General features: G+C 40.9%; 4 protein-coding genes across 4 annotated transcripts in view; 2 read left to right on the top strand and 2 right to left on the bottom strand.

Annotated features, from left to right (window-relative positions):
- The window catches only part of LOC308364958 (activin receptor type-1-like), a 28,570-nt gene extending 26,668 nt beyond the window's left edge, over nt 1–1,902 (bottom strand). The window contains exon 1 of the mRNA XM_080838249.1: nt 1,654–1,902. The gene's annotated coding sequence lies outside the window, so the exon portion shown is untranslated. The remainder of the gene's footprint in view (nt 1–1,653) is intronic.
- Nucleotides 1,299–13,045, top strand: LOC308364959 (uncharacterized protein). Its single transcript, XM_080838251.1, has 9 exons — nt 1,299–1,352; nt 5,217–5,402; nt 5,569–5,683; nt 6,040–6,187; nt 6,637–6,723; nt 9,127–9,213; nt 9,319–9,404; nt 12,488–12,585; nt 12,909–13,045. Exons 2-9 carry the CDS (start codon nt 5,225–5,227, stop codon nt 12,959–12,961), a joined length of 852 nt encoding a protein of 283 aa, XP_080694377.1. The 5' UTR covers nt 1,299–1,352; nt 5,217–5,224; the 3' UTR covers nt 12,962–13,045.
- A 1,305-nt stretch (nt 13,046–14,350) lies between these two features.
- Nucleotides 14,351–16,327, top strand: upp2 (uridine phosphorylase 2; the record flags this gene model as incomplete). Its single annotated transcript, XM_080839673.1, has 7 exons — nt 14,351–14,403; nt 14,600–14,714; nt 14,821–14,979; nt 15,205–15,319; nt 15,557–15,766; nt 15,858–16,004; nt 16,185–16,327. The coding sequence occupies 7 exons, from the start codon at nt 14,351–14,353 to the stop codon at nt 16,325–16,327; spliced, it is 942 nt and encodes a 313-aa protein (XP_080695799.1).
- A 3,567-nt stretch (nt 16,328–19,894) lies between these two features.
- The window catches only part of LOC308365880 (coiled-coil domain-containing protein 148-like), a gene marked incomplete at its 3' end in the record, with an annotated part of 38,730 nt that continues 36,851 nt past the window's right edge, over nt 19,895–21,773 (bottom strand). The window contains exon 14 of the mRNA XM_080839496.1: nt 19,895–20,041. Within this exon, the coding sequence (XP_080695622.1) occupies nt 19,895–20,041 (147 nt within the window). The remainder of the gene's footprint in view (nt 20,042–21,773) is intronic.

The following is a 21,773-nucleotide window of genomic DNA, read 5'->3' as shown; positions in this document are numbered from 1 at the left end:
GAGAACACCAGGCAGCCGGGGGGATGGAGCAAGACAGAAATCCAGTCCCTGCGAAGAGACGCTCTCCAGACTACCGAGGACAAACATGGGTCTTTGTTCAAGCCCTCTACTTGTTCGTCTTCCATGGTTGTGTGTGTTAAACAGGAGCTGGTATTTAGTGTATGTGAGTAATAAACTATCATCAGAGAGCGTCTTTGTCTTTTGTGTATTCGGAACTGTCTGCCCCACACACGAAATCCAGACACCCCATTCACACCACACAATGCCATCAGCAGGACAGTTAATCATCTGCATCTTGAAAGCCCAACCTGCTTCAACCTGTCTGAACAGATCTGTGGGAGCTCGCAGTCCCCACTCGGCTCTGTATGTCACCACAGGCCTCCACTACGCAGCAAGTCCCTGCAATACCACAAGAATGCAAGTGGCCTGACATTTTGACTCCTTCCAGGGGCAATTCATAACTGAACCTGTAATTATCATGACATGAACTTGCAACTGCTAGACTTAAAAGTAGCCAGATGCTTATACTTCAAGTAGTCAACCCCCCTTCCAATGCATGAATTTAAACTTGAGTGTATGTTACTGTTTATTTGTAATCATGCTATGAAAACAATAGGACAAATGCGACAGCAAAGTAATTTAAGTATGGTCTACTGCATTTTTGTGTGCCTGAACAAGTATGATATTCAGTCATGGTACTTCAGTAATAGGGTCCTTACTCCATTTAAGATAAACAGGTTTTCTATCCAGCACCTCAAGGGTGAACGAGCCCATTTTCACGAAGTGATTGGAGACATTCAGTCTGTAGTGTCAATACAACTCCGTGTTCACCTTACAATTTAAGACCATTACAGCCGTCATGTAAATGAAGTCAGACCCATGCATTTGTCGCCTGTCTTGAAATCTAACTGTTAACTAATGGTGAAGGGTGGGATTTTTATAATCTCTCTTCAGTCCGACGCCTAGCATTGTAGTGCTTAGTGCGCAGCATGGGTCTGATGGACGCGCATGATCAAGTGAGAACCTTGTCTCCAACAGTCAGGTTCACAAAGACGCACTAACAAAGTGTCAATTGGTCGTAATTTTGCACCACCGGGGACAGTTTATAGCACAAACATCAAAAATAGCCGCATCGTAATTCACAACAATTCTGGACTGCAAATTGAATAGCATTGGACATTCATATGGACTGGTTTCAGATAATATTCGTATATTCATAAAGGACATGTGTAGCCTACATACTGTTGTAGCTTGTGAAATATCCTTCAGACAACCTAAAAAAAAAACTCCTGGTGTACGATTGACATAGACTACGCACTGGTTCAGATTTACAAAGCGACTTTGGAAGCAAGGTATGCAAAACAAATGAACAGGCTAACATTATGTCACACTAAGTTGTGCTGTCGAGGCTAACACAATCCAAAAAATTGCATTTTAAGAATCATGTTGCAGGTAGACCTATTCCCCCGTGTTTATCAAGATAGCATTCACAAAGCGGCGCAGAATTTTAGCCTGGGCTGAGTACGACAGGGCACACATAAAGACCGACTGATTCTCATTTTTAACAAGAGCCTTGCGTAACTGAATAAGGAATACAAGCTACATTCGGCTTCGGTAGACTATGTTTATATGCAGTTGTAAATATGAACTTACCTTTGTTGATAATAATGCAGGAAGTGCTCGGTAGACGGCGGACAAACAATGTTGCCAACTCTTTTCGGTTGAATCCAAGCTATTCTGCCATCTGGCTGAAATTCGAAGATAATGTCTCAGTTCGCTTTCGTAAAATGTCTATGTCTTCAATCGACATTGCCCTCCCTCGCCATCCATGAAGTTGATCAACTTTGATCAAACCATTTTGTCGACATAACGAAAAGAAAATCCGTCCATTTAGTTCAGCGACGATTCCTGGGTTTGGGACATCCGTGTTCGTTCGTTCCTGTAGGAGGAAGTGCCCTCCGCGTCTCCCTGTAATTAGACGACCATTACCACATCATTTCCTCTGCGCATATTCCCACACCAGCCACTTTAGAAAGCGGCCACCTCAAGTATTTGAAAATTTCGCACACGTATACGAAATCGCTCCTGTTACATCAAGGTCGAAGAGGGACACACACACATAGTCTACACACACACACACACACACACACACACACACACACACACACACACACACACACACACACACACACACACACACACACACTTACAAAACACAACAGGGTCGTAACCAAGTGTTACTAAGATATTTTTCTCGCACATGTTTTACAACCCAAAACATTTAAATAAATTAAATATTCCTTTGTTATCATATAGGTTGACAAATCACATTGTTTTAAAAGAATATTTCACTCACCAATTTTTTACCATGATTTGATTGATAGTTCAGATTATTATCCATTGGCCTACGGCTGAGTTTTCTAATCTATTGCATAGGGCTGTGGGCTGTTTTCGTTAACCTAACTCAATTAAATTGTTCACCACTGGTGAATATGGCCCGAATTTCCTTATCCGCCCATCGCGTTCTGACATTTCACAAGTCGGGGTAGACGTGTTACGTAGGGTAATTGAAATGTTGTTCCTAAGTCTAAAAGGTGTGTGTTTGTACATTTAGGATATCTTTGTTTATAGGACAGAGAGAGCAACAGCCCCATGTTATCAGCCTATTTGTGTGGGCTGCTATAGCCTATCCGATTGACCGTTAGGCAGACAGGGCCAGCCAAAAAGTCGGGCCACAAAAAGCAGTTTTCGTATTTTGTTTTATTATTTTAAACAAATTATTTCTAATTTCTGTCCCTACCAGGATAATATATGTATTTAAATGTCTGCATTTTTTTCCAAGGTGCGATAGGCTACTGTAACAGAGTTGAAAATTTCGTTTGACAATAATATGAGTTTCGCCATAATTAAGCGGGTTAAGTCAGTGTTGGTGTTTTGGAGCCACCTTTGGATATGTGGTGTACTGCAGGTCTGCAGGTTAGATTCATTTGGTGTTGCCATACCCAGACAGAACTGTATGCCTGTCTGCGGTAGGTAGTCCAGTGTACAAAATGCCCCATCACAATTTATAAACTTTTTAAATTAGAAAATGTAATGAATGTTGAGAACTTAGACGTATTAGATGTATTTTCTTTGTTAGTATGTATTGTGATTGTTGTGGTACAGTTTTATCAATGGGAAAAAAGTTTATATTTTTCACCCAACCACGAGGTTTTGTAACGGGACTCACTGATTAGCTGTAAAGTTCGCAAGGAACTTTTCATGCATTAAATGTATTGTTTAATTTGACACCTAATTGATTGTACTGATAAATTTAACTTTTGTTATGAATATCTTTGTATAGAATGCTGATGTGTAGCCTAAGGTGCTGATAAGACGTAGATCTTGAATCTTATCAGTTTCGGAATGCTAATTAGGCTACTCATTCTATGAACACGTTCTAGATTAACATTCCATCCATTCCCCACGTGCAGCTAGGTAGCAGTGCTGTCATGTTGAAACTAAGGTATTTTATTGACCATTTGCTTGCAAAGTTTTTCAAACATCCTATTTTAATCCCGAGTCCTATAATGAAAAGCAAGATACCATATAATAATTAACTTACTAACCTCTAATGTAAATGTAACCTAACGGAAAGTCATTGTTACTTGAAGTCAGCAAGTAATTGGTTGCTACGCAGTAATAGTCATTCTTTTATTTAACCTGTGCAGATCCTGCATATATCAACAGTTTTGTATTATAAAATCGGCGAATCCGAATTGCGAATGGTAAGAAGCGTGTCAATGATGGAAATGCTACTGATGCCACAGAAATAATGACGGGCCAACAAAAAGTGAATGAGTTAATACATTTATGTCATCATTGACCAATTGTGAATACATTGCAGAAACGCATATGGCATATTCTGTAGTGCTGCAGCGGTTTGGCGTTCTGACAGAATTTGACTCTATGACCAGACCGACGAGGTAGGATACTGCTATTAAAGGGCTTGTCAGAGTGTATCACAAGGATCTGAATACTGATTTTGCGTCAGAGTTCCATCAGTTAATTTTGTGGTATAAACACCAACTGCTAAAGTTCCCCCTCAACAGGATGTGCATAGCGTATGTTTGTGCTACTGCACACACCACTGGAGTTCATGTAGCCTTTCCAAACACTGCAGTGGCTCTCCGAATACACTTAGCACTGACAGACACCAACTGCTCATTTTCTCAGCTAAAGGGAAGCGTTCTACGCTTAAATCCCTAATATAAGTTGTTCAGGCCATTCTCTAAAATTTCAAAATATACTTTAGGGCCAGTCGAGCCTTAATCCGGCACTGTAGCCTATATGTTACTAATGCGCAAACTAGCAATAATGCAAATAGTTAGGTGTCAGTAAAAGCCTACATTCGAATGAATCGAAGTTTCAATGCATTTGGAGGGGCAACGTCCTTCAAGTTCAAATATATGGTATTTTCATGGTCAGGTGAGCACAACGTTTATTTCGTGTAAAGGTGATCAAATTAGACTTACCAAGCCCTTAACTACTTATGAAATTGACTATTTCAGTTCCTGACGAAGACTGCGTTAATGTATTTGTCCCAGTCGCAAGTTTGTTGGTGTTTTGGGGAATACAACACGCGAACCTGAATTTATATTTCATTGAACATGATACTCTGTTCCAAGCGCCAATTTCATTTCCATGGTAACGTAGAAACACAACGGCAGCTTGGCTTTGTCTAACAGCAGAAGTATCTAAGTTAACTCCAAAGTAAACCAATTTGTTTTCTGTCATCACGTAGATTCATCATCGCATAACAAGAAACGTTGGGAGGTAAGACTGAATTGGGTCGCTCACAGTTGGGGGTTTTTAAGAAGAAAAAACAACAACTTGTGTTACCTTAACACAACTAGGATATTGTCTTGTGAACGTAATGTTAGCTAATCATCGATACCTAGCTCTTAGCAAAAGATGCAGTGAACTGACCTTCAGTCAGCGGGCTACTAACCCTGTGTCAAAAGCCAATTTTTTACGCTAAAATATCTAGCCAATATCTGCTATAACATCTAGCCAATATCTGCAATAGTATGTCAATTATTGTCTTATTTCATTTTTACATTTTTTTGATTGAGTTGGCCTTTGTTGTACTTTTTAAAGTAAATCTCTTGATGTGCCTCACGTAGCCAAATGTAAATTACACCTCATTTGTTCTATTCTTCCTTATTTGTTTTCAGGCACGAAAATGGGCGACGGACGTAAAGGTGATGCCAGTTCACAAGGATCTAAAGTTTCCTCGCAAATTCCCGGACTGTCCCTCGACTTTCAGGATAACGTTGAGGGGAATGGCACTGGGCGCCGTTTAGGCATTGTCGACTCAGATTCAAATTATGTCAAACTTGCAAAACAAGGCGGACTCAAAGGTATACTTTATAAAATATGTAAAGCATACACTTTGCATTTACCGAGTGGGCTCAATTTGTGTCTATGGACATACCACTGCTGCTCAATTCATTATTCAAATGTAATTATTTTGATTCGACTTTTATAATGCGGAGGGATAACAGTGTGTTTTTGATTGTTTGGCAGGGTTATTGTGGCATGAAGAAACAGATATGCCCACCAAAACAAACTCAACATACAAAACAAACTCAACATACAAACCACCTGATTGGTTCTGTGCTGACTCAGATGATGCCCCCAGGTAAATCTGCAGATCTAGGCAAAACACTGTTATCACTGTTATCAAGCACCAGTGAACAACCAATATACATCATCAGTCTTTTCTCTAATGAGTGATGGCCCCAAGAAAGGCATTAATGCAAGAATAATCTGTACCTGTCCTGTCACATCGTTGCATATTATTTTGTTTGTTTAACATGATTTATGTGATTTGAGTATTCAGTTATTGGCTGTCACATCAGATCACATGAATATTTATATCTTATCAGTGTTGCGAGGTTGCTATTTCTTGTTTTGACTGCATACGAAGGGGTCAGAAAAGGCAACTTTGCCCAGTGAGGGTGAAAGGGACTCTTGTCATAGTTTCTCTACTTACAGCCTGACTAAAAGAACCGATCCAGGGTTCTTGGTACATGAGGAGTTCCAGAAAAGTGCACGAAAGTTCATACAACCGACAGCTGCTCCCTTTGGGAGTGATAATAAGTCACCTTGGGAGCGAGAGGCTGATAGCATTGCTACTAAAGAGGTGACTTATGAAAGTGTGACTTAAATTGTTCTGTAAATTATTCTTTTTTATGATCATGGCCGCACATTGTAGGCTATTAAGAACAAACAAACCCCCCAAAACTACTCATCCTTAAGGCTGTGATTGGCTTGATGCTTTTCAATTTGTTTAGTTCAGACCAGTTGTCCAGGCCTGCATACATTTTTATCTTGTTGAAAACCTCTGTGTTTGCATTTCTACACGTTTGCTGATGGGTAAAACTCTATTTTTAACATGCCGTTGACATTTCCATACCGAGGAATATGCCCAATCCATATATGTGATTCCAACATGGCACCTCCTGTGTATGTCCAATTTAGTCCTGTGGAAATCCCTGATAAAATAGTTCTTTAAAAAAAAAAAGAAAAAAAAATATTTGTATGTATACTTATTGCTTCTTGAAAGTGAAACATTGTTTGCTTTCTTCTCAGAAGTTCAAACAAACAACAGGTCCTCCCTGGGGGAGTGATAATAAGTCACCTTGGGAGCGAGAGGCTGATATCATTGCTACTAAAGAGGTGACTTGTGAAAGTGTGACTTAAGTTGTTCTGTAAATTATTCTTTTTTTATGACCATGTCCGCACATTGTAGGCTATTAAGAACAAACTAAGCCCCAAGAAACTACTCATCCTTTAGGCCAGTGGTCCCCAACCACCGGGCCGCGGCCCAGTACCGGTCCGTGAGGCATTTGTTACCGGGCCGCACAGAAAGAATAAATAATTTATATCAATTCCGCTGTATTAATTATTAGCGTCTGAAAGGTGTTTTATTTTGAAAAACGACCGGATTTTCCCGGACGTCACATTCGCCTGTGCCTTTTGTCACGTCAAGACGCTTCTCGTTCAAGTGATACGTCACTCACATAAGCCCACAATCTAGCGAAAATTAGTAAAAAAAAAAAAAAAAAACATCTTTGGAGAGCTTCTTTGCAAAGGTGAAAAGGCCAACTAAGGAGCCAGAAGAGGAGCCTACGACCTCAAAAAAAGAAAGCTTCTTTCAACAGACAATACCAGGAGTCATACTTAAAATACGGGTTTATTGCAACAGGTGATTCTCACGCACCAATTGATAGTTTTCAGTGACGTCACTACAATTGTTAGCTGACGGGCAAAAAGAACAGCGAAACAGCGAGAAACAGTGGAAAACTTCGAGCAGTGCCTACTCAAATACGATTGCCATCAACCACAGACCATACCACAATAGCCAGACAGAAATATTCAGAAGGGAAAACAAATTAGGAACTGGGATTACATTTACTGCAGGTGTCCTGACATTTTTATTTCGTTAACCTCCCTAAAGTCGCTGTCTGAGCTCCAGTGTGGAGATATTTACATCTATCTAATAGAAAATCCGTCCCCATACACATCTCAAACACTGAAAGCCTACAAAAGCACAGATAGTTAATTCATTTTCAGAAGTGGTGGGGTTCACAACGATGTCGTCTGGAAGGTGAAAACTAAAAACCATCTTCATAATCAGAGCAAAGATGAGTACCATTTAATAGCTAGGTACCAGCTAGCGAGGTACCTGCTGTAAGCTAGCAGCCGTTAGCCTACCCAACGATGTTGTTTATTATTTGACCCAATTCTCTGGGTTAAACAAGCACGAAAACCTTCTCTAGCGAATGACAACTTAAATGATCTTCCCATATATTTTCTACTGACATTGTAGTATTACTAGTTGAATGACAAAATACACTACCTAGCCTACTTGCTTGGTTACTTAGGTAGATCAGCAGCTGGGTAATCCAATTTGAATCGTGTTCATGCTTTGTTTCTTGTCTTTATTACTTGATTTATTCCCATTTTAGGCAGTTATTCTGATAAATTAGGCGACCTGAACAGGGTGACTGCTTTTATTTCCAGCTCCAAAAGTAAGGCTACTTTACTGTGCTTCCAAGAAAAGTTTACCAAGAAGGACGTGTCTACTACCTCGTTTCCACCCCGGTCCCGGTGGAAACGAGATATACGTACAATCAGCTGGCAGCCACGGCGAAATAAACATTTTTTTTAATCAGCTGGCAGGAGCGGTAGCGGGTTTTAAATGCGATAAAAAATAAATCCGGGCTTGTCTGCTCGCCGATTTAAACAGCCAACCGAGCAACAACTGCCTGGCATTTTACTAACTTATATTAAAAGAGCTTGAAAGGTGGGTGGTTCCTTTATTAACTCCCGTGTTAAACTGCTGTGGAACGTCTTTTTTGCCCGCCAGCTGGTCATTCTGACGTCAGCTGAAAACTATCAATTCCGCTCTGTTTAATATGTGGCGACAAGCTAGCACCAATTAAGCCTTTAAAACTGCTTCGGCACATGAGACCAAGCAACTGATTCAGAGTTTTGGTGAGTTGTATTTTTCATGCACTTAACATTTGTAATACAATGGTGTTGGCAGCAAATTAACTCCACCTAACGTTAATGTTAGCTTTTGTGTATGAGCAGACCGGGCTTCATTCTATCAAATTCGCGGTTGCTTCACGGGTGCAATTGAATGATTCACATCAATATGAATGGATGACGTGTAAAATGACACCTTGAAGCCGGTCCGTGAAAAAAATCCCTACATTAAACCGGTCCGTGGTGCAAAAAAGGTTGGGGACCCCTACTTTAGGCTGTGATTGGCTTAGTGCTTTTTCGATTTGTTTAGTTCAGACCAGTTGTCCAGGCCTGCATACATTTTTATGTTGTTGTTGAAAACCTCTGTTCTTCACGTTTGCTGATGGGTTAAACTTTACTTTTAACATGCCGTCGACATTTCCATACCGAAGAATATGCCCAATTCATATATGTGATTCCAACATGGCACCTCCTGTGTATGTCCAATTAAGTCCTGTGGAAATCCCTGATAAAATGGTTCTTTAAACCATTTGTATGTATACCCATTGCTTCTTAAAAGTGAAACATTGTTGTTTGCTTTCTTCTCAGAAGTTCATACAACCGACAGCTGCTCCTTTTGGGAGTGATAATAAGTCAACTTGGGAGCGAGAGGCTGATATCATTGCTGCTAAAGAGGTGATTTGTGAAAGTGTAACTTAAATCTCTGATAAAGTTGTTCTTTAAAAAATGTATACACATTGCTTCTTGAAAGTGAAAGATTTTTGTTCGTTTTCTTCTCAGACACTTGGTATTGACAATTCAGCAAACAAACTGAAGAAATCAGCCATACCACAAAGAGTTTGCCAGGAGGACCAGTTCAGAAAATAGTGAGTTCCTTTATTCCATGCATTGACACTATATCCCCACAAGATGGCAGTCTTGAATTTCACATTTATTATTCGTTTACATATTCTTATAGAGTTTGGGTATATACAGTCATATCTCACACAGTATTGACATTAGGGAAGTGTATTTTTTATGCGAAAGTGTCATAAGAAACAACCACATTTTGTTTTGTGTTCTTGAGGTATACGGTAGGTGTGATAATACAGCAATCTGTGTGTTGGTGATTGCATTTGCATTCCCTGGTTCTGGCTCTTCATTGTGTTTATTCAGACAAAGTGCAGTTTATTGTATATCATTTTTTTTCTAGATTTGGTCAAAAACACTTTAATAGTGAATTTCTACTTGTTAATGTGTTTCAAGTAATTAAAAATTCAGAAAATTGATACTTCACACATTGGGTTGGGGTGCTTTACAATTGATGTTTCCCAAAACAATTTGCCCTGGTTGGAGGTCAAATATTAGATTAAATTTTGGAGCGGATCTCAATCAAGTGATGGAACCAGGAATAATTGTCACTTTCTTTAACACTGCGAGATGGGCTTGGTGCAGGTCTGTGCTCTTCGAGTGGCCTTGTAGTTATATTTTTAAATAGGTAGAATGGTGGCTCAGAGACCAAGGGATTAAACAGCCAAGATAATGAGCTGACCTAAAATAATAATGAAACAAAAGTGGAATAGTTGCTCATGCATAAAATTAAAGATCTTTAACTTACCTTTGGTGTAGACTTACAGGTTCAAAAGCACAATATTAATTTGTCAGTTATTAAGTCACATGAGCAGTATATGCATCAAGTTCACGGAAGAAATCTATAGGAAGAACTGCACAAATGACTGTGACTTATGAACATCCTCTAAATCAGGGGTTCTAAAACTTTTGCAAGCTGCGCCCGCTGCCCTCAACTACACCACCATAGATAGATAGATAGATAGCATTTTGTTATTGATAGGCCTATGGTCATACTTTTGGTCAAGGTTAGGCTATTGTTATTGTTAGGCCTATACAGACATTTATTATTACTATTACTACTTTTTATTTATATTATTATTATTATTATTTATCAGTAGTAGTAGGCCTATTAGTAGGCTATCATTATAAGCTTTCACTAAACAGTGATGGGTTGGGACTTTTTTTTTTTCTCCGTCTGTGACACCGCGCCCCCCTGGGAGAGTGTCCCTGAAGGTTACTACAATCACATAAAAAAATGATGTGCTGTATTACTGAACTCATACTTAAAGAACACAGACTATGAATAGAGAAAGAAGTTTGAGAATAATAAGGGGTAAACACTGCCTAGTCATCACTCAATACAAATTTGCATCATACCAAACTACTTCGGTCCAATATTTTTCTATTACTGTACAACTTGGCGGCCGTTATCGCTTATATAACACTGTCCCTTAAAACGCATGATTCGTTGTGCTTCTCCTTTAGGCTCCTTCTCTCGTCACTAACAATTTATCATGCTAGAATTTGCAATAAACAAACCCAAATGTGTTTTTAAGCTTTGAAATGTAACTGTTCCCAGAGAAGATTATAAATTTGCAAGCTACCATTCAAGAAAAACAGAGCTGTTGTTAAATTGCCTACAGTGCTATACTCAATGTTCATCATTGTTCCTTGTAATAGCTTTCAGTAATATGTCTCTCAGAGGTGTTTAGATGGAACGCTAGATCCATTTACTGCAACTGTGACACATTCTGACCGAAAATATGCAAAGAAGTTCCTCCAAAAAGTGTAATTTTGCATTAAAGTACCTTTGATACCATAGTTCAGTTGCCAACTAGCCAAATGCCACTAGAGTGGGGAAACGTTCATGGTCCCCCTGAACTGTTTTGTATTAATTGTAACTGGAACAAGAAGCCTAATTTGATTTTGGGAAATCAAATTATCCAAGTGTGAAATTTGTCCCTGCAGAGTTTATCTCAAAGTTGCTCAGTAAAATGGCTGCCTTGAAAATGTCACAAATGATGGGGTGCTCAAAACAGGAAAACATTTACCTTTTTTCAGTTCATTGCAGCCAATCAGGTCTAATGTGTACTATGTGCTGAAATAGATTTTATATCTAATATGTAATCTTTCCCTCAAAACTAAGGAAAACTGAAAGCCAAAGTAAGCGCAAAGGGTGGATGCTTGAATGTGTTTTGTTTGTTTTATTCGTTGGGTTCAAAGAATGTCTGAACTGCAAACGCAAAGCATTCAGGTTTTATGGGCAAAGTGCCACAAGTGACAACAGGACCTGACACAGCCATAAGAACATAATGTTCAATGCATTGTACATTGGGCAGGTGAAGCAGTATACTGTTGATGGATGAATGCCAGATTGTCTGCTGTTAGCCATAAGAGCCTACAATATCATATTCTAAGTAATCTAGTTTCCGAGGTCCAGGTCCTTTGTCAGTGTCCTTCTATCATTGGTAATAATTGTCAAGGCAGCAATAAACCTTTCACCCACACATTTATTTACGCAGTTTTGACATATTATGGCCCTACCTGCCAGCAGACAGTGATCAAAGAGCAGCCGTTTGTGCATAAACAAGCTCTGCATATGCAAGCGCCCGATGGGACAGTACATCAGTGACCTGAGAACACTGATGGCGAAGTGGGAGGAAGAGGACAGGGCTGCTCAGTTGTTTAATTTGGCTCTTTACTGTAGAATTTATTCAGCAAATAGCATGATTGGACTTACGAAAACACGGTGACCTCTGAAATATGTAAATACAGGCGCAAACGGGAGCCGTTCCGGGCACGAGGCGACTCTGGCACTTGCTGAGCCCTCTGTTCTAATCGCTTACTGGATGATATGCTCTGTCAAACAAGACAGTAATAATTCCCCAAACGTTTAATTTTTTTTTTGTGGGGGGCTGGATATGACTAGACAGCCCATCCATCTATCTTTCAGTTTACACATTTACTGCACAGTTTCAGCTTAGTGTAGGGTGACATTGTAAATGTGCCACTGAAAACGTGCTTTTTGAAGGATGTCATTCTTGTCAGAAACTTGTCCCTTTGGTCTTTTTTGTCCCTCGTCTCTTCCTGTTGACAATTAAACGTTGTGTTTCTGCAGCATTAAAAACAAGGACGAATCCCCCGTCAACATGTCCAAACTCTTGAGCTTTGGTTACCAAGAGGAAAACAAGAATCCCAAAACAACTCCTGCAAATGGTAGGTGTTTCACCCCCCACTACACCAGCCCAGTTTATGTGGCCCCTCCACTCAAAAACATACAAACCACCATACTTGCCCAAAATGTGAAGATTTGACTAAATGGTATTTCAGTGCTAACTAAGGTGATGTCAGCTGTGTATTCTAAAGATAGATGTTGTAAGTCCACTACTCCCATGGAAGGGGAATGCAAACCCCTACTGGTACCACACAAACACAGAGAGGGCTGACCTACTTACAGACACCATCTCACTCCACTACCGGACAATACCCAACATGCCGATGGACAGCTACTGAACAGAGACCATGTTCTTTTGCTGCAGGTGCAACATCTGCTCGGGCAGGCGGCGCAGCGGGCCTGAAGCTTCCACAGTAGGCGGCCTGCGGACACGCACAACAGCTCACTGTTCGCTGTGGCAGGCTTCTTCCTCTCTTGACTGCGGAGGATGGGCTTAGCACTTCAGCGGGAAAAGTTGTTCACTCCCAAGGAATGTGCGATGCTTATGTGTGGGTGTGTGCGTGGGTGCGTGTGTGTATGTTTTCTATCTTGATTGCATGGCATTTTTTTGTAGTCGTGCTGTTAAAATTGCATTTAAAGTCCAATAGTGTTGTTCTGCTGACTTGTAATTTGCGGACTTGCTTTGCCATTTTGTTTTTAATGTTCCCAGGAATGCTGCATGATATGATAAGAACGTAACTTCGAATAAGTTGTAGACCTGTTTTCCAATTGTAAGATCACAGACATGGCCCTTAACCAAAAGATGAATCTCCCAGATTTATTACACTCTGTTTTGAACTTGGAGAGACTAGATTTGACTAGATTACTTTGTAATAAATCGCTCTCTTGTGAGTAAGACAATCCACTTAAATTATATATGTGTGTGTGTGTGTGCGTGTGAATATATTATGTATTCCTGAATATTCCAGGGTGTGGCTGGTTTATGTTTATGTTATTCTCTGGTGTTCTTTCGATGAACTTACATAATTGTTCTTTTCTGTTTTTATGGCCTTCTGGGCATAGTCTATGTATGTCACACAGGACAGTCTGAACCTATGTAAATAAAAACTATGAAGCCATTGGTACTTCCGTTCTAATTTCATTGCATGCAGATTGATGCAGATTGTTTGTAGCTATGTAGAACTACATACACCAATTAGTGTTCTTTAAAGGCCTGGAAAGCCTGTGCGTAACCAATCGTTTGAGTGTAATATCTTGTTGCATTGCATAAGGATGTACGTTTTTGACACACAATCCAAATCATTGGGGAGAAGTCATACCACGAACTTATGTAATACTCAGTAACAGTAAGAACAACACACTTTGAGGATTCAGACTTGTTTATCTTCTTTTTTTACCTAAATGGCAAATTGCATGTTTGGCTCTGTTTGCTGTGACAGTCTGTCATCCATGAGAGCTGAAAGTGTTTGAGGGGAGGGAACGGGTGGGGTTGGGAAAGGAGGTTGAGTGTCACAAAACAACTACACACTACACCTCCCCAAGCAAACTATCATTCCACTGGTCACCAAGGGGGGCGGGGTGGTCACAGGTTCAACAGTATATCAGCCACAGCCAGGGACCTTTTTATTTCATTCAGCTACAGACGTGACATGAACTCTGAGAACGTTAAGGACATATCTCTCTCAAGGACATATCTTCACATTTCCAAGGTCAGTTAAACATCAGGTTGATTTTCTAAAATCTTCCCAAACTTATTTTGGAAAGTGTGTGAACTTCTAATTTGTTTTACAGCACAGCAAACAAACCATGGCACCCATTTTAATGAACTGCATGGGAAAGGATCATGAAGACTTTATCAAGTGAGTTATTTGTGTACAATGAGCTAGCCAGCCTTTAATTTACCAATTAGAAAGCTTATGGCACTTTGTACTGTATCTGTCAGAAGAAAGCTTTAATTACATTCCTTGCTATGTAATGGAAACAGGACATACTTAAATATTTTAGTAAACCTCATCTAAGTAGCTAAACTCATGGTTCCTGTTACTGCTCCCAAAGACCACAGCTTCATGTGAAGAATCCCCACTTGGACTCCATGGAAGAGGACATCCTTTATCACTTCAACCTGGGAACCAAGACCCACAACCTGGCAGATATGTTTGGGGACATCAAGGTTTGTGAGAACGGCTCAGATTCCAAACCCATTATGCCTTCACCTCTGGACTCTTAAGACTGGAGACTCATCAGCTTTTTTAATTCTCTCTTGTGCTTTCCTGTAGTTTGTGTGTGTTGGCGGAAGCGGCAATCGCATGAGGGCTTTTGCCAAGTTCATGCACCAGGAGCTGGGCTTGCCCGGGAACACGGACGAGATCACTGATATCTGTGAAGGAACAGACCGCTATTCCATGTACAAAGTTGGGCCTGTGCTTTCTATCAGTGTAAGTTACATAACACAGCCTTTCCACCATAAAGACGAAAGTGCACAGAAGTTCAGCGGGCCATCTGTGTTCTCGCTGTTTACACATTATGCAACAGACTATATGACTTTGCGTTTCACCAGAAAGCAAAAGACAGAGCTGTAAACGTACCCTTGGCCTTATTTGTCTGAAACATCCCAGAGTTTGCATTGAACACCACTGTTTTCTCTCTCTCTCTCTCTTTAGCATGGCATGGGTGTGCCTTCCATCTCCATCATGCTCCACGAGATGATCAAGCTGCTTCATCATGCAGGCTGCCATGATGTCACCCTTATCCGTATCGGCACCTCAGGAGGAGTTGGTAAGCTCAGACATACGTTCTCATACACTTCCTGCTCTTCAAGTGGCTCTAAAAAGTGCCAGGCCAAGCTCCTTAGGCAGACACACAATTTTGGGAAAATATATGTTATCGATTGTGAAATACATTTGTGAAAATTCAGTTCTTAAAACCCTTGTAAGGCCCAAAATAGTTGGTAAACATGTGATTATATAGTGTGTATATATAATGACCACCGACACATTCTTTTCTTCCTCCAAGGTATTCCCCCAGGTACTGTGGTGATCACAGACAAAGCAGTGGACTGCTTCTTCAGACCCCAGTTTGAACAGGTGATCCTGGGGAAGGTGTTCACCAGGAGCACGGAGCTGGATGTGGAATTGGCCGAAGAGCTTAGCCACTACGCCAGCGAGATGCCTGATCTGCCCACCGTCATTGGGAAGACTATGTGCACCAGTGATTTCTATGAAGGTACTGTTTAACTACCGCCTGCTTTGACACTTGAGATAAAGTAACCACAGGCTTGATTACTGACTGATGATGTGGGTCCTCTCCTCCTTAGGTCAAGGCCGGCTGGACGGAGCTCTGTGCTCCTTCTCCACCGAGGAGAAGTTGGAGTACCTGGGAAAAGCCTATAACGCTGGTGTCAGGAACATTGAGATGGAGTCCACGGTGTTCGCTGCCATGTGTCGCTTATGCAACCTCAAAGGTAGCGCACTCATTAGTCTATAAGTCTATTATCATCTGCCATCACATCACATTATATATATACCCAGTCCATATAGCCGCCTTGCCAACTGACTCAGTAGATACCAAACCTATGACAACAGTGTTACATGCACCAAGCTTTATCTGTTCATCTATATGATGCCTTGTTGTTTTGTTGCAGCGGCTGTGGTCTGCGTGACTCTGCTGAACCGCTTCGACGGAGACCAGATCTCCACGCCCCATGAGGTGCTCGTGGAGTACCAGCAGAGGCCCCAGAACCTAGTCGCCCAGTTCATCAAGAAACGCATGGGTCTGATCGACTAAACGCAGAGCCACAAGCGTGCTGATCTGTGTATATGTACATATGTGTCAATATTTCTGTTATTTAAAGGGGATACTGCTTAAAGGATAGTGATGCTTTGTGTAAAAGTGAATGTGGAGGACTTGTTCTTAGGGATGGGGGGGACCGGTTACGACTTGAGTGTACTAAAGGTCATGTGGTGGTTTAAACCGAAACAAAATAGTCTCTAGAGTTTTATTTGAAGACCAGAATATCCATATTTAGTTTAGGACGCCGTTTAGTCCATCTTTTTACAGCGTAAACTAATTACAGATTAATGAGCCACATAAACTGACTAGTTTGTCAGTAATCAATATGTGTATGTTATGTGTAAATTCCATTCACGTTGTTACCTAGTTGTAAATGTTGCAAATATATGTATTATTTTTAAAGTATAATTTTATTGTATACATTTGCATAATGTTTTTACTGTACTAAAAGTGTTATTTTGAATGCTGACATTTCTGACAACAACTAAATAAAAAGTTTCTTGTATATCTTATTCTGTGTGAAAATGTGCGGAACTACAGTCTGTAGCTATTGGCTGCTGAATTAGTTTTGGCCATTGTCTGCCATTTTGTTCCATGGACCATGAGCCAAAAGAACCTTAAATAGAGGGAGCAAATGAAGCCTAGTCAAGTTTGGCATGCGTTCAAAGAATGTGCTAGGAATGCAGAATGTCAAATTTTGTTCAGATTTAACCCTAATGCATGTAATTATATGGTATACACACACACACACAAACACACGTGTATATATATATATATATTATCAATAAAGTAAATGTTTACGGTACTTAAAATGGTGCTACATTTAGGGTTTTAATGTTAATGTAGAAACCCTTTATGGAATCTAAGAAAGCAGATGAAAAGATGTGATGACATATAACCATGGTCAAGAAAATCTACTGTTGAACCTCATCTAAGGCATGGATTATCCACAACATGCGTCAAGGACAACTCTTTTTGAAATCACTTTATTAAATTGGACTAATTTCTCCAGTGTTATTCAGGAGGTAATGGGCCCAGTGGCAGACGTGTGCGGGAGCTGACCGGGAATGCTGCCAGCTCGTGTTAGCCCAGGGCAGTGTGCTTGGCACAGTGGGAGATACATTAGGAGGAGTGTGCATGGTGTTGGCCAGATCATGCAGGAACCAGTGGCATTTGCCGGCTGCCCAAGCACAGCTTTCTGCTCTTTTCAGCCCCTCCAGGATCTTGCAAGGGTTGTGATTATTGCAGACAAAAGTGATTGGATTTGCTGTGGGAATTGCAGTTGAAATTGCTGTGATTTTGAGTTAAATAAAATTATTTGCAAATGGAGAGGGGGGGGGGGGGGGGGGGGCTGGGGGTCCTTGAATCTTTGAATTTGGGAAAATCCAATTGAGTGGTCATTACCATGAATACAGTGTTTGTAGCCGTGGAAATGATTAACATTTAAAAATAATTTCAACAAATCATGAAAAAGATGTATTTATGCACAAAGTAAATTAGTATGGTCACAGTGCTCAGCAACAGATTTAAATCACAATTTAACAATACCAATCAACTTCTATCTTAATCATACATGTACTTCTTAATGTAACTACTGAATGGACTATTCTAGAGCAGTGCCATGGCAATGCAGAATGAAACCCTCCTCATCAGATCCTACACTTGATGCAAGGAATTTTATTTTAAGAACCCGGAACTCAAATCTGGATGAGATGACTAAAAATAGCGCACACCACTTGGTGTCTGCACAGTAGTCATGTGTATAGGCTCATTTGGACTGGCTATTCCTGCTGATTACTGCTTGTTTCATTTCCAAGCACCCTGAAAGCATCATTGGCTTGCAGGGGACTCGTTATGTCCACCACTGTGCCGTTTAGTAGATGCCACATTCAGTGACATCACTCAGTTAGTATTGCCTATTCCTCTTTTCTATGGTACATTCCATGTTTAACACGCCCCCCTGCCAAATTATCTACATAGCCTACTTGAGAAAAAAAAAAGTGGATCCGGAAAGCACACGCAGATGAAAAATCACGTGACTGAGTGACCTTGTGTCCATTGTTGGCACAGTGAGAGAGAACACTTTGATTTCACATGGTTGGGAAATCAGAGCAAAGAGCCGCACGTCGCACAGCTGCCCGATTAATAATCTGAGGAGGTGCTCACGGCCTTGAGTCACCGCTGTCAAGTGCTCTCTCCTGCCGAGAGAGAAACCAGCAGGCAATGCTAGGAGGTTAATGGGTTTTACTGGAGAAACAAGCACTTGAGTGTAAAATAAATAAATAAAGAGACCCAACAAAACGCCTACCTGTGTAGGCTGGTCCACCTCTCTGTCTTCTTGACTTCTTAGCAGAGCACTGAAGATCAGTCTTAATAGGAGAGGAGTGCACTTATGTTTACTCTGAAGTACTCAGGAGTCAGATGTCTAGTCGGGTACATGAGAAAGATCGGGCATCAGTGCCCTTTGCCTAGTCAAACAGTGAGGAGTCCTGGCGGGTACTGGGACTGATAGGAGTAATAGGACTGACATGAACGGCACTTGATGCCGCCAAGAGATAGGAAATGCACTCATTTAAATAGATCACTTCAAACTCGCTTATAGAATCAATATTTCATTTATTTTGATAAGAGTTCTGAAACAAACTACTTCCGCATGATTTTTGGAGGGTTCCACCCATGGGAGTAAGCTTAGTAGAAGGAGAATTTACTGTAATCTTATCATCTTTGTTATTCAGAACACTTACGTAAAATTATTTCAGACAGTCAACCCAAGCACAGTGGGTTGAAAAATGCGGGCCATCCTGTTGTTAGTTTTGTTCCTGCAAAGTGAATCATTGTGAATCTATGTAAATCATTACCAAGTCAGCTGTCTATATGTTTCAGAACTGAGGTCATCACTGGGGTTGCTGCAGACAAGTGTTTGTGTGCGTTTGTGTGCAATTATGGCGTGAAGTATGTGTCTTAGTGTGTGTATGTGTGTTTGTTTATGTGTGTTTGTGTGTGTGAGTATGTGTGTTTGTGTGCGTTTGTGTGCATATGTGTGTTTGTGTGCGTATGTGTGTTTGTGTTTGTATGTGTGTTTGTGTGTGTATTTGTGTGTCTGTGTGCGTATGTGTGTTTGTGTGCGTATTTGTGTGTCTGTGTGCGTATGTGTGTTTGTGTGCGTATGTGTGTATGTTTTACTGTGTCTATGGGTGTCTCTGTGTGTATGTGTGTTTGTGTGTGTATGTGCATCTGTGTGTGTATGTGTGTTTGTGTGTGTATGTGTGTCTGTGTGCGTATGTGTGTTTGTGTGTGTCTGTGTGCGTATGTGTGTATGTTTTACTGTGTCTATGGGTGTCTCTGTGTGTATGTGTGTTTGTGTGTGTATGTGTGTCTGTGTCTATGGGTGTCTGTGTGTGTGTGTTTGTGTGGTTGTGTGTGTATGTGTGTCTGTGTGCGTATGTGTGTTTGTGTGTGTATGTGTGTTTGTGTGTCTGTGTGTTTGTGTGTGTATGTGTGTATGTGTGTCTGTGTCTACGGGTGTCTGTGTGTGTATGTACGTGTGGGTGGATGCTAATGTCAGGATTTAAAGGCTGTGGACTGCATGTCTCGTCTGGGTGGTCTCGGGGGCTGGACTGTGGATAAGACCTCCTTGGCGTAGAGCGTGTTGTGCAGGCCAGCCTGGCGGAGGGCCTGTTCGATCCTCACTCTGGGATCAGACACAATCTGCATGGGTGAAGAAGACAGTCATTCTCCTCGCTCTCCACTCCTCTCCTCTCCACTCCTCTCGCTCTCCTCTCCTCTCCTCTAACCCACTTACATCGATCGATATGTTTGTCTGAGCAAGCAGCACACTGTTCAGGCACTGTGCATAGCTCAAACAGGCTATTACTTTTCGACTAGATTGTACAGTCTAGTACATGGTTGTCATGAAATCAGTATCAGTAAAGATCAAAATGGTCAAATTGTATTAAGAGTTTCTTTCCACACCATACGCATAATTCATTTCAGTAAGAGGGTACATTTACTTGGTCTGTAACCACCTATAAATAAAAAAGAGACAGATTTAAGATGAAAGACAGAGATTATATAACAAGAGTGACTCCAATACATTAATTATCTCCTAGCAAACAAACTGGAACTGCTCATTCCTCCATGCTAAGAAGTTTATGATTGGATCAGCCAGGTGACATGACTGACCATGTAGAAGTTAGCTAGCATAGTCTAGCCTTATTGATGTGCTAAAGGCATATTTGTGTTTCACAATTTGTAACACTGGCCTCGTCCGCTTATGGAGCATGGAGCGGACAAGAACCTGAAATGTCCTCCATTGTGAAATATGCCATACCTATCACTGGTTATGCAAGGTTAATGTGTGCTGACTCATTGTTTGGCCTTGAGAGTGAAAGAGTAAAGGTTTCCTGTTTGAGCCTAACCCTTCCCAAAGACAAACATTGTTGAGGGGCTTTGGTCCAATTTTATAGGAGGTCTTGCAAAACCTTTGAACACTGACCAGTTGACTGAGGAATGTCCAGACAAAGGGGCGTTGGGTGCAATATGGATGATTGACGACCAATATCAAAGATGTATGAAAATATGTGTGTATGAGCTTGTGTGTGCGAGCACGTCAGTGATTGTCTGTGTGAGTTTGGCAAATGTGGAACTAAATTGTGTCTATGGACTTGTGTGCAAGCATGTAAATGTGTGTGTGTGTGTGTCTGCGGCGTAATAACGACTTAACGGGCCGAGTGCAAACCAGCCATCGGAGGCCCCCTTACCGTCGTATCGTCAGGTAAAGTAATGATTTTGCGACTTTGAGAGGCACAGGCAAATGTACTTATGATGTACAATACACATTAAGGGTTGCTACAATATATCTCGTCTTGAAAACACCAATGAACACAGTATTTCATCGATCAAACTGATTTTGGAGAAACAGTATACAATGAGCAGATGGGACAACACATGGGAAAACATTAATACAACTTCGCCTGCGCCTCGTCTGCTGCAATCAATTACAAAACAAACTTCCTCCAACAATATCACGTAGACCTATGCACAAAGTAACTTATTCTTTTAACGACATTGAAGCGAAAAAATACATTTCAAGTACCATTAGGCGTATAAAAAACCATAACATGCATATGACGTTTAGAATGGCATCCTACGAGCCTTGCGTTGAGCAAAATTATCAACAATTTCAGAAATGTTCAACTCCCTGGCCCAGATGCTTTCGATGGACAGGGTAGCTAATCCACTCAGTATCTACTGCCCAATACTGCTCTTAAGTAGGTCTTAATCAACTTTTGAAAATGATCGCTATGCTGTGGCTACGGTCACAGGTACGGTAAGAAACAATAGCAGAGCCGTGCACACCTCGCCAAATGCTGATGTAACCGAGTGGTTATTAACAATCTGAGTTTTTGCTATCTGTTGCACTCATGACTGCTGAGAAATC

This window comes from Sprattus sprattus, assembly GCF_963457725.1.
Source record: "Sprattus sprattus genome assembly, chromosome: 5".
NCBI lineage: Eukaryota > Metazoa > Chordata > Actinopteri > Clupeiformes > Clupeidae > Sprattus > Sprattus sprattus.
This window is presented reverse-complemented; position numbering and strand designations above follow the sequence as displayed.

Coding starts and splice junctions, on each gene's coding strand:
- LOC308364959 (XM_080838251.1), top strand. CDS start 5,225: ATGGGCGACGGACGTAAAGGTGATGCCAGTTCACAAGGATCTAAAGTT. Junction 9,405..12,487: donor GAGGACCAGTTCAGAAAATA/GTGAGTTCCTTT, acceptor GTGTTTCTGCAG/CATTAAAAACAAGGACGAAT. Junction 12,586..12,908: donor CAAAACAACTCCTGCAAATG/GTAGGTGTTTCA, acceptor CTTTTGCTGCAG/GTGCAACATCTGCTCGGGCA.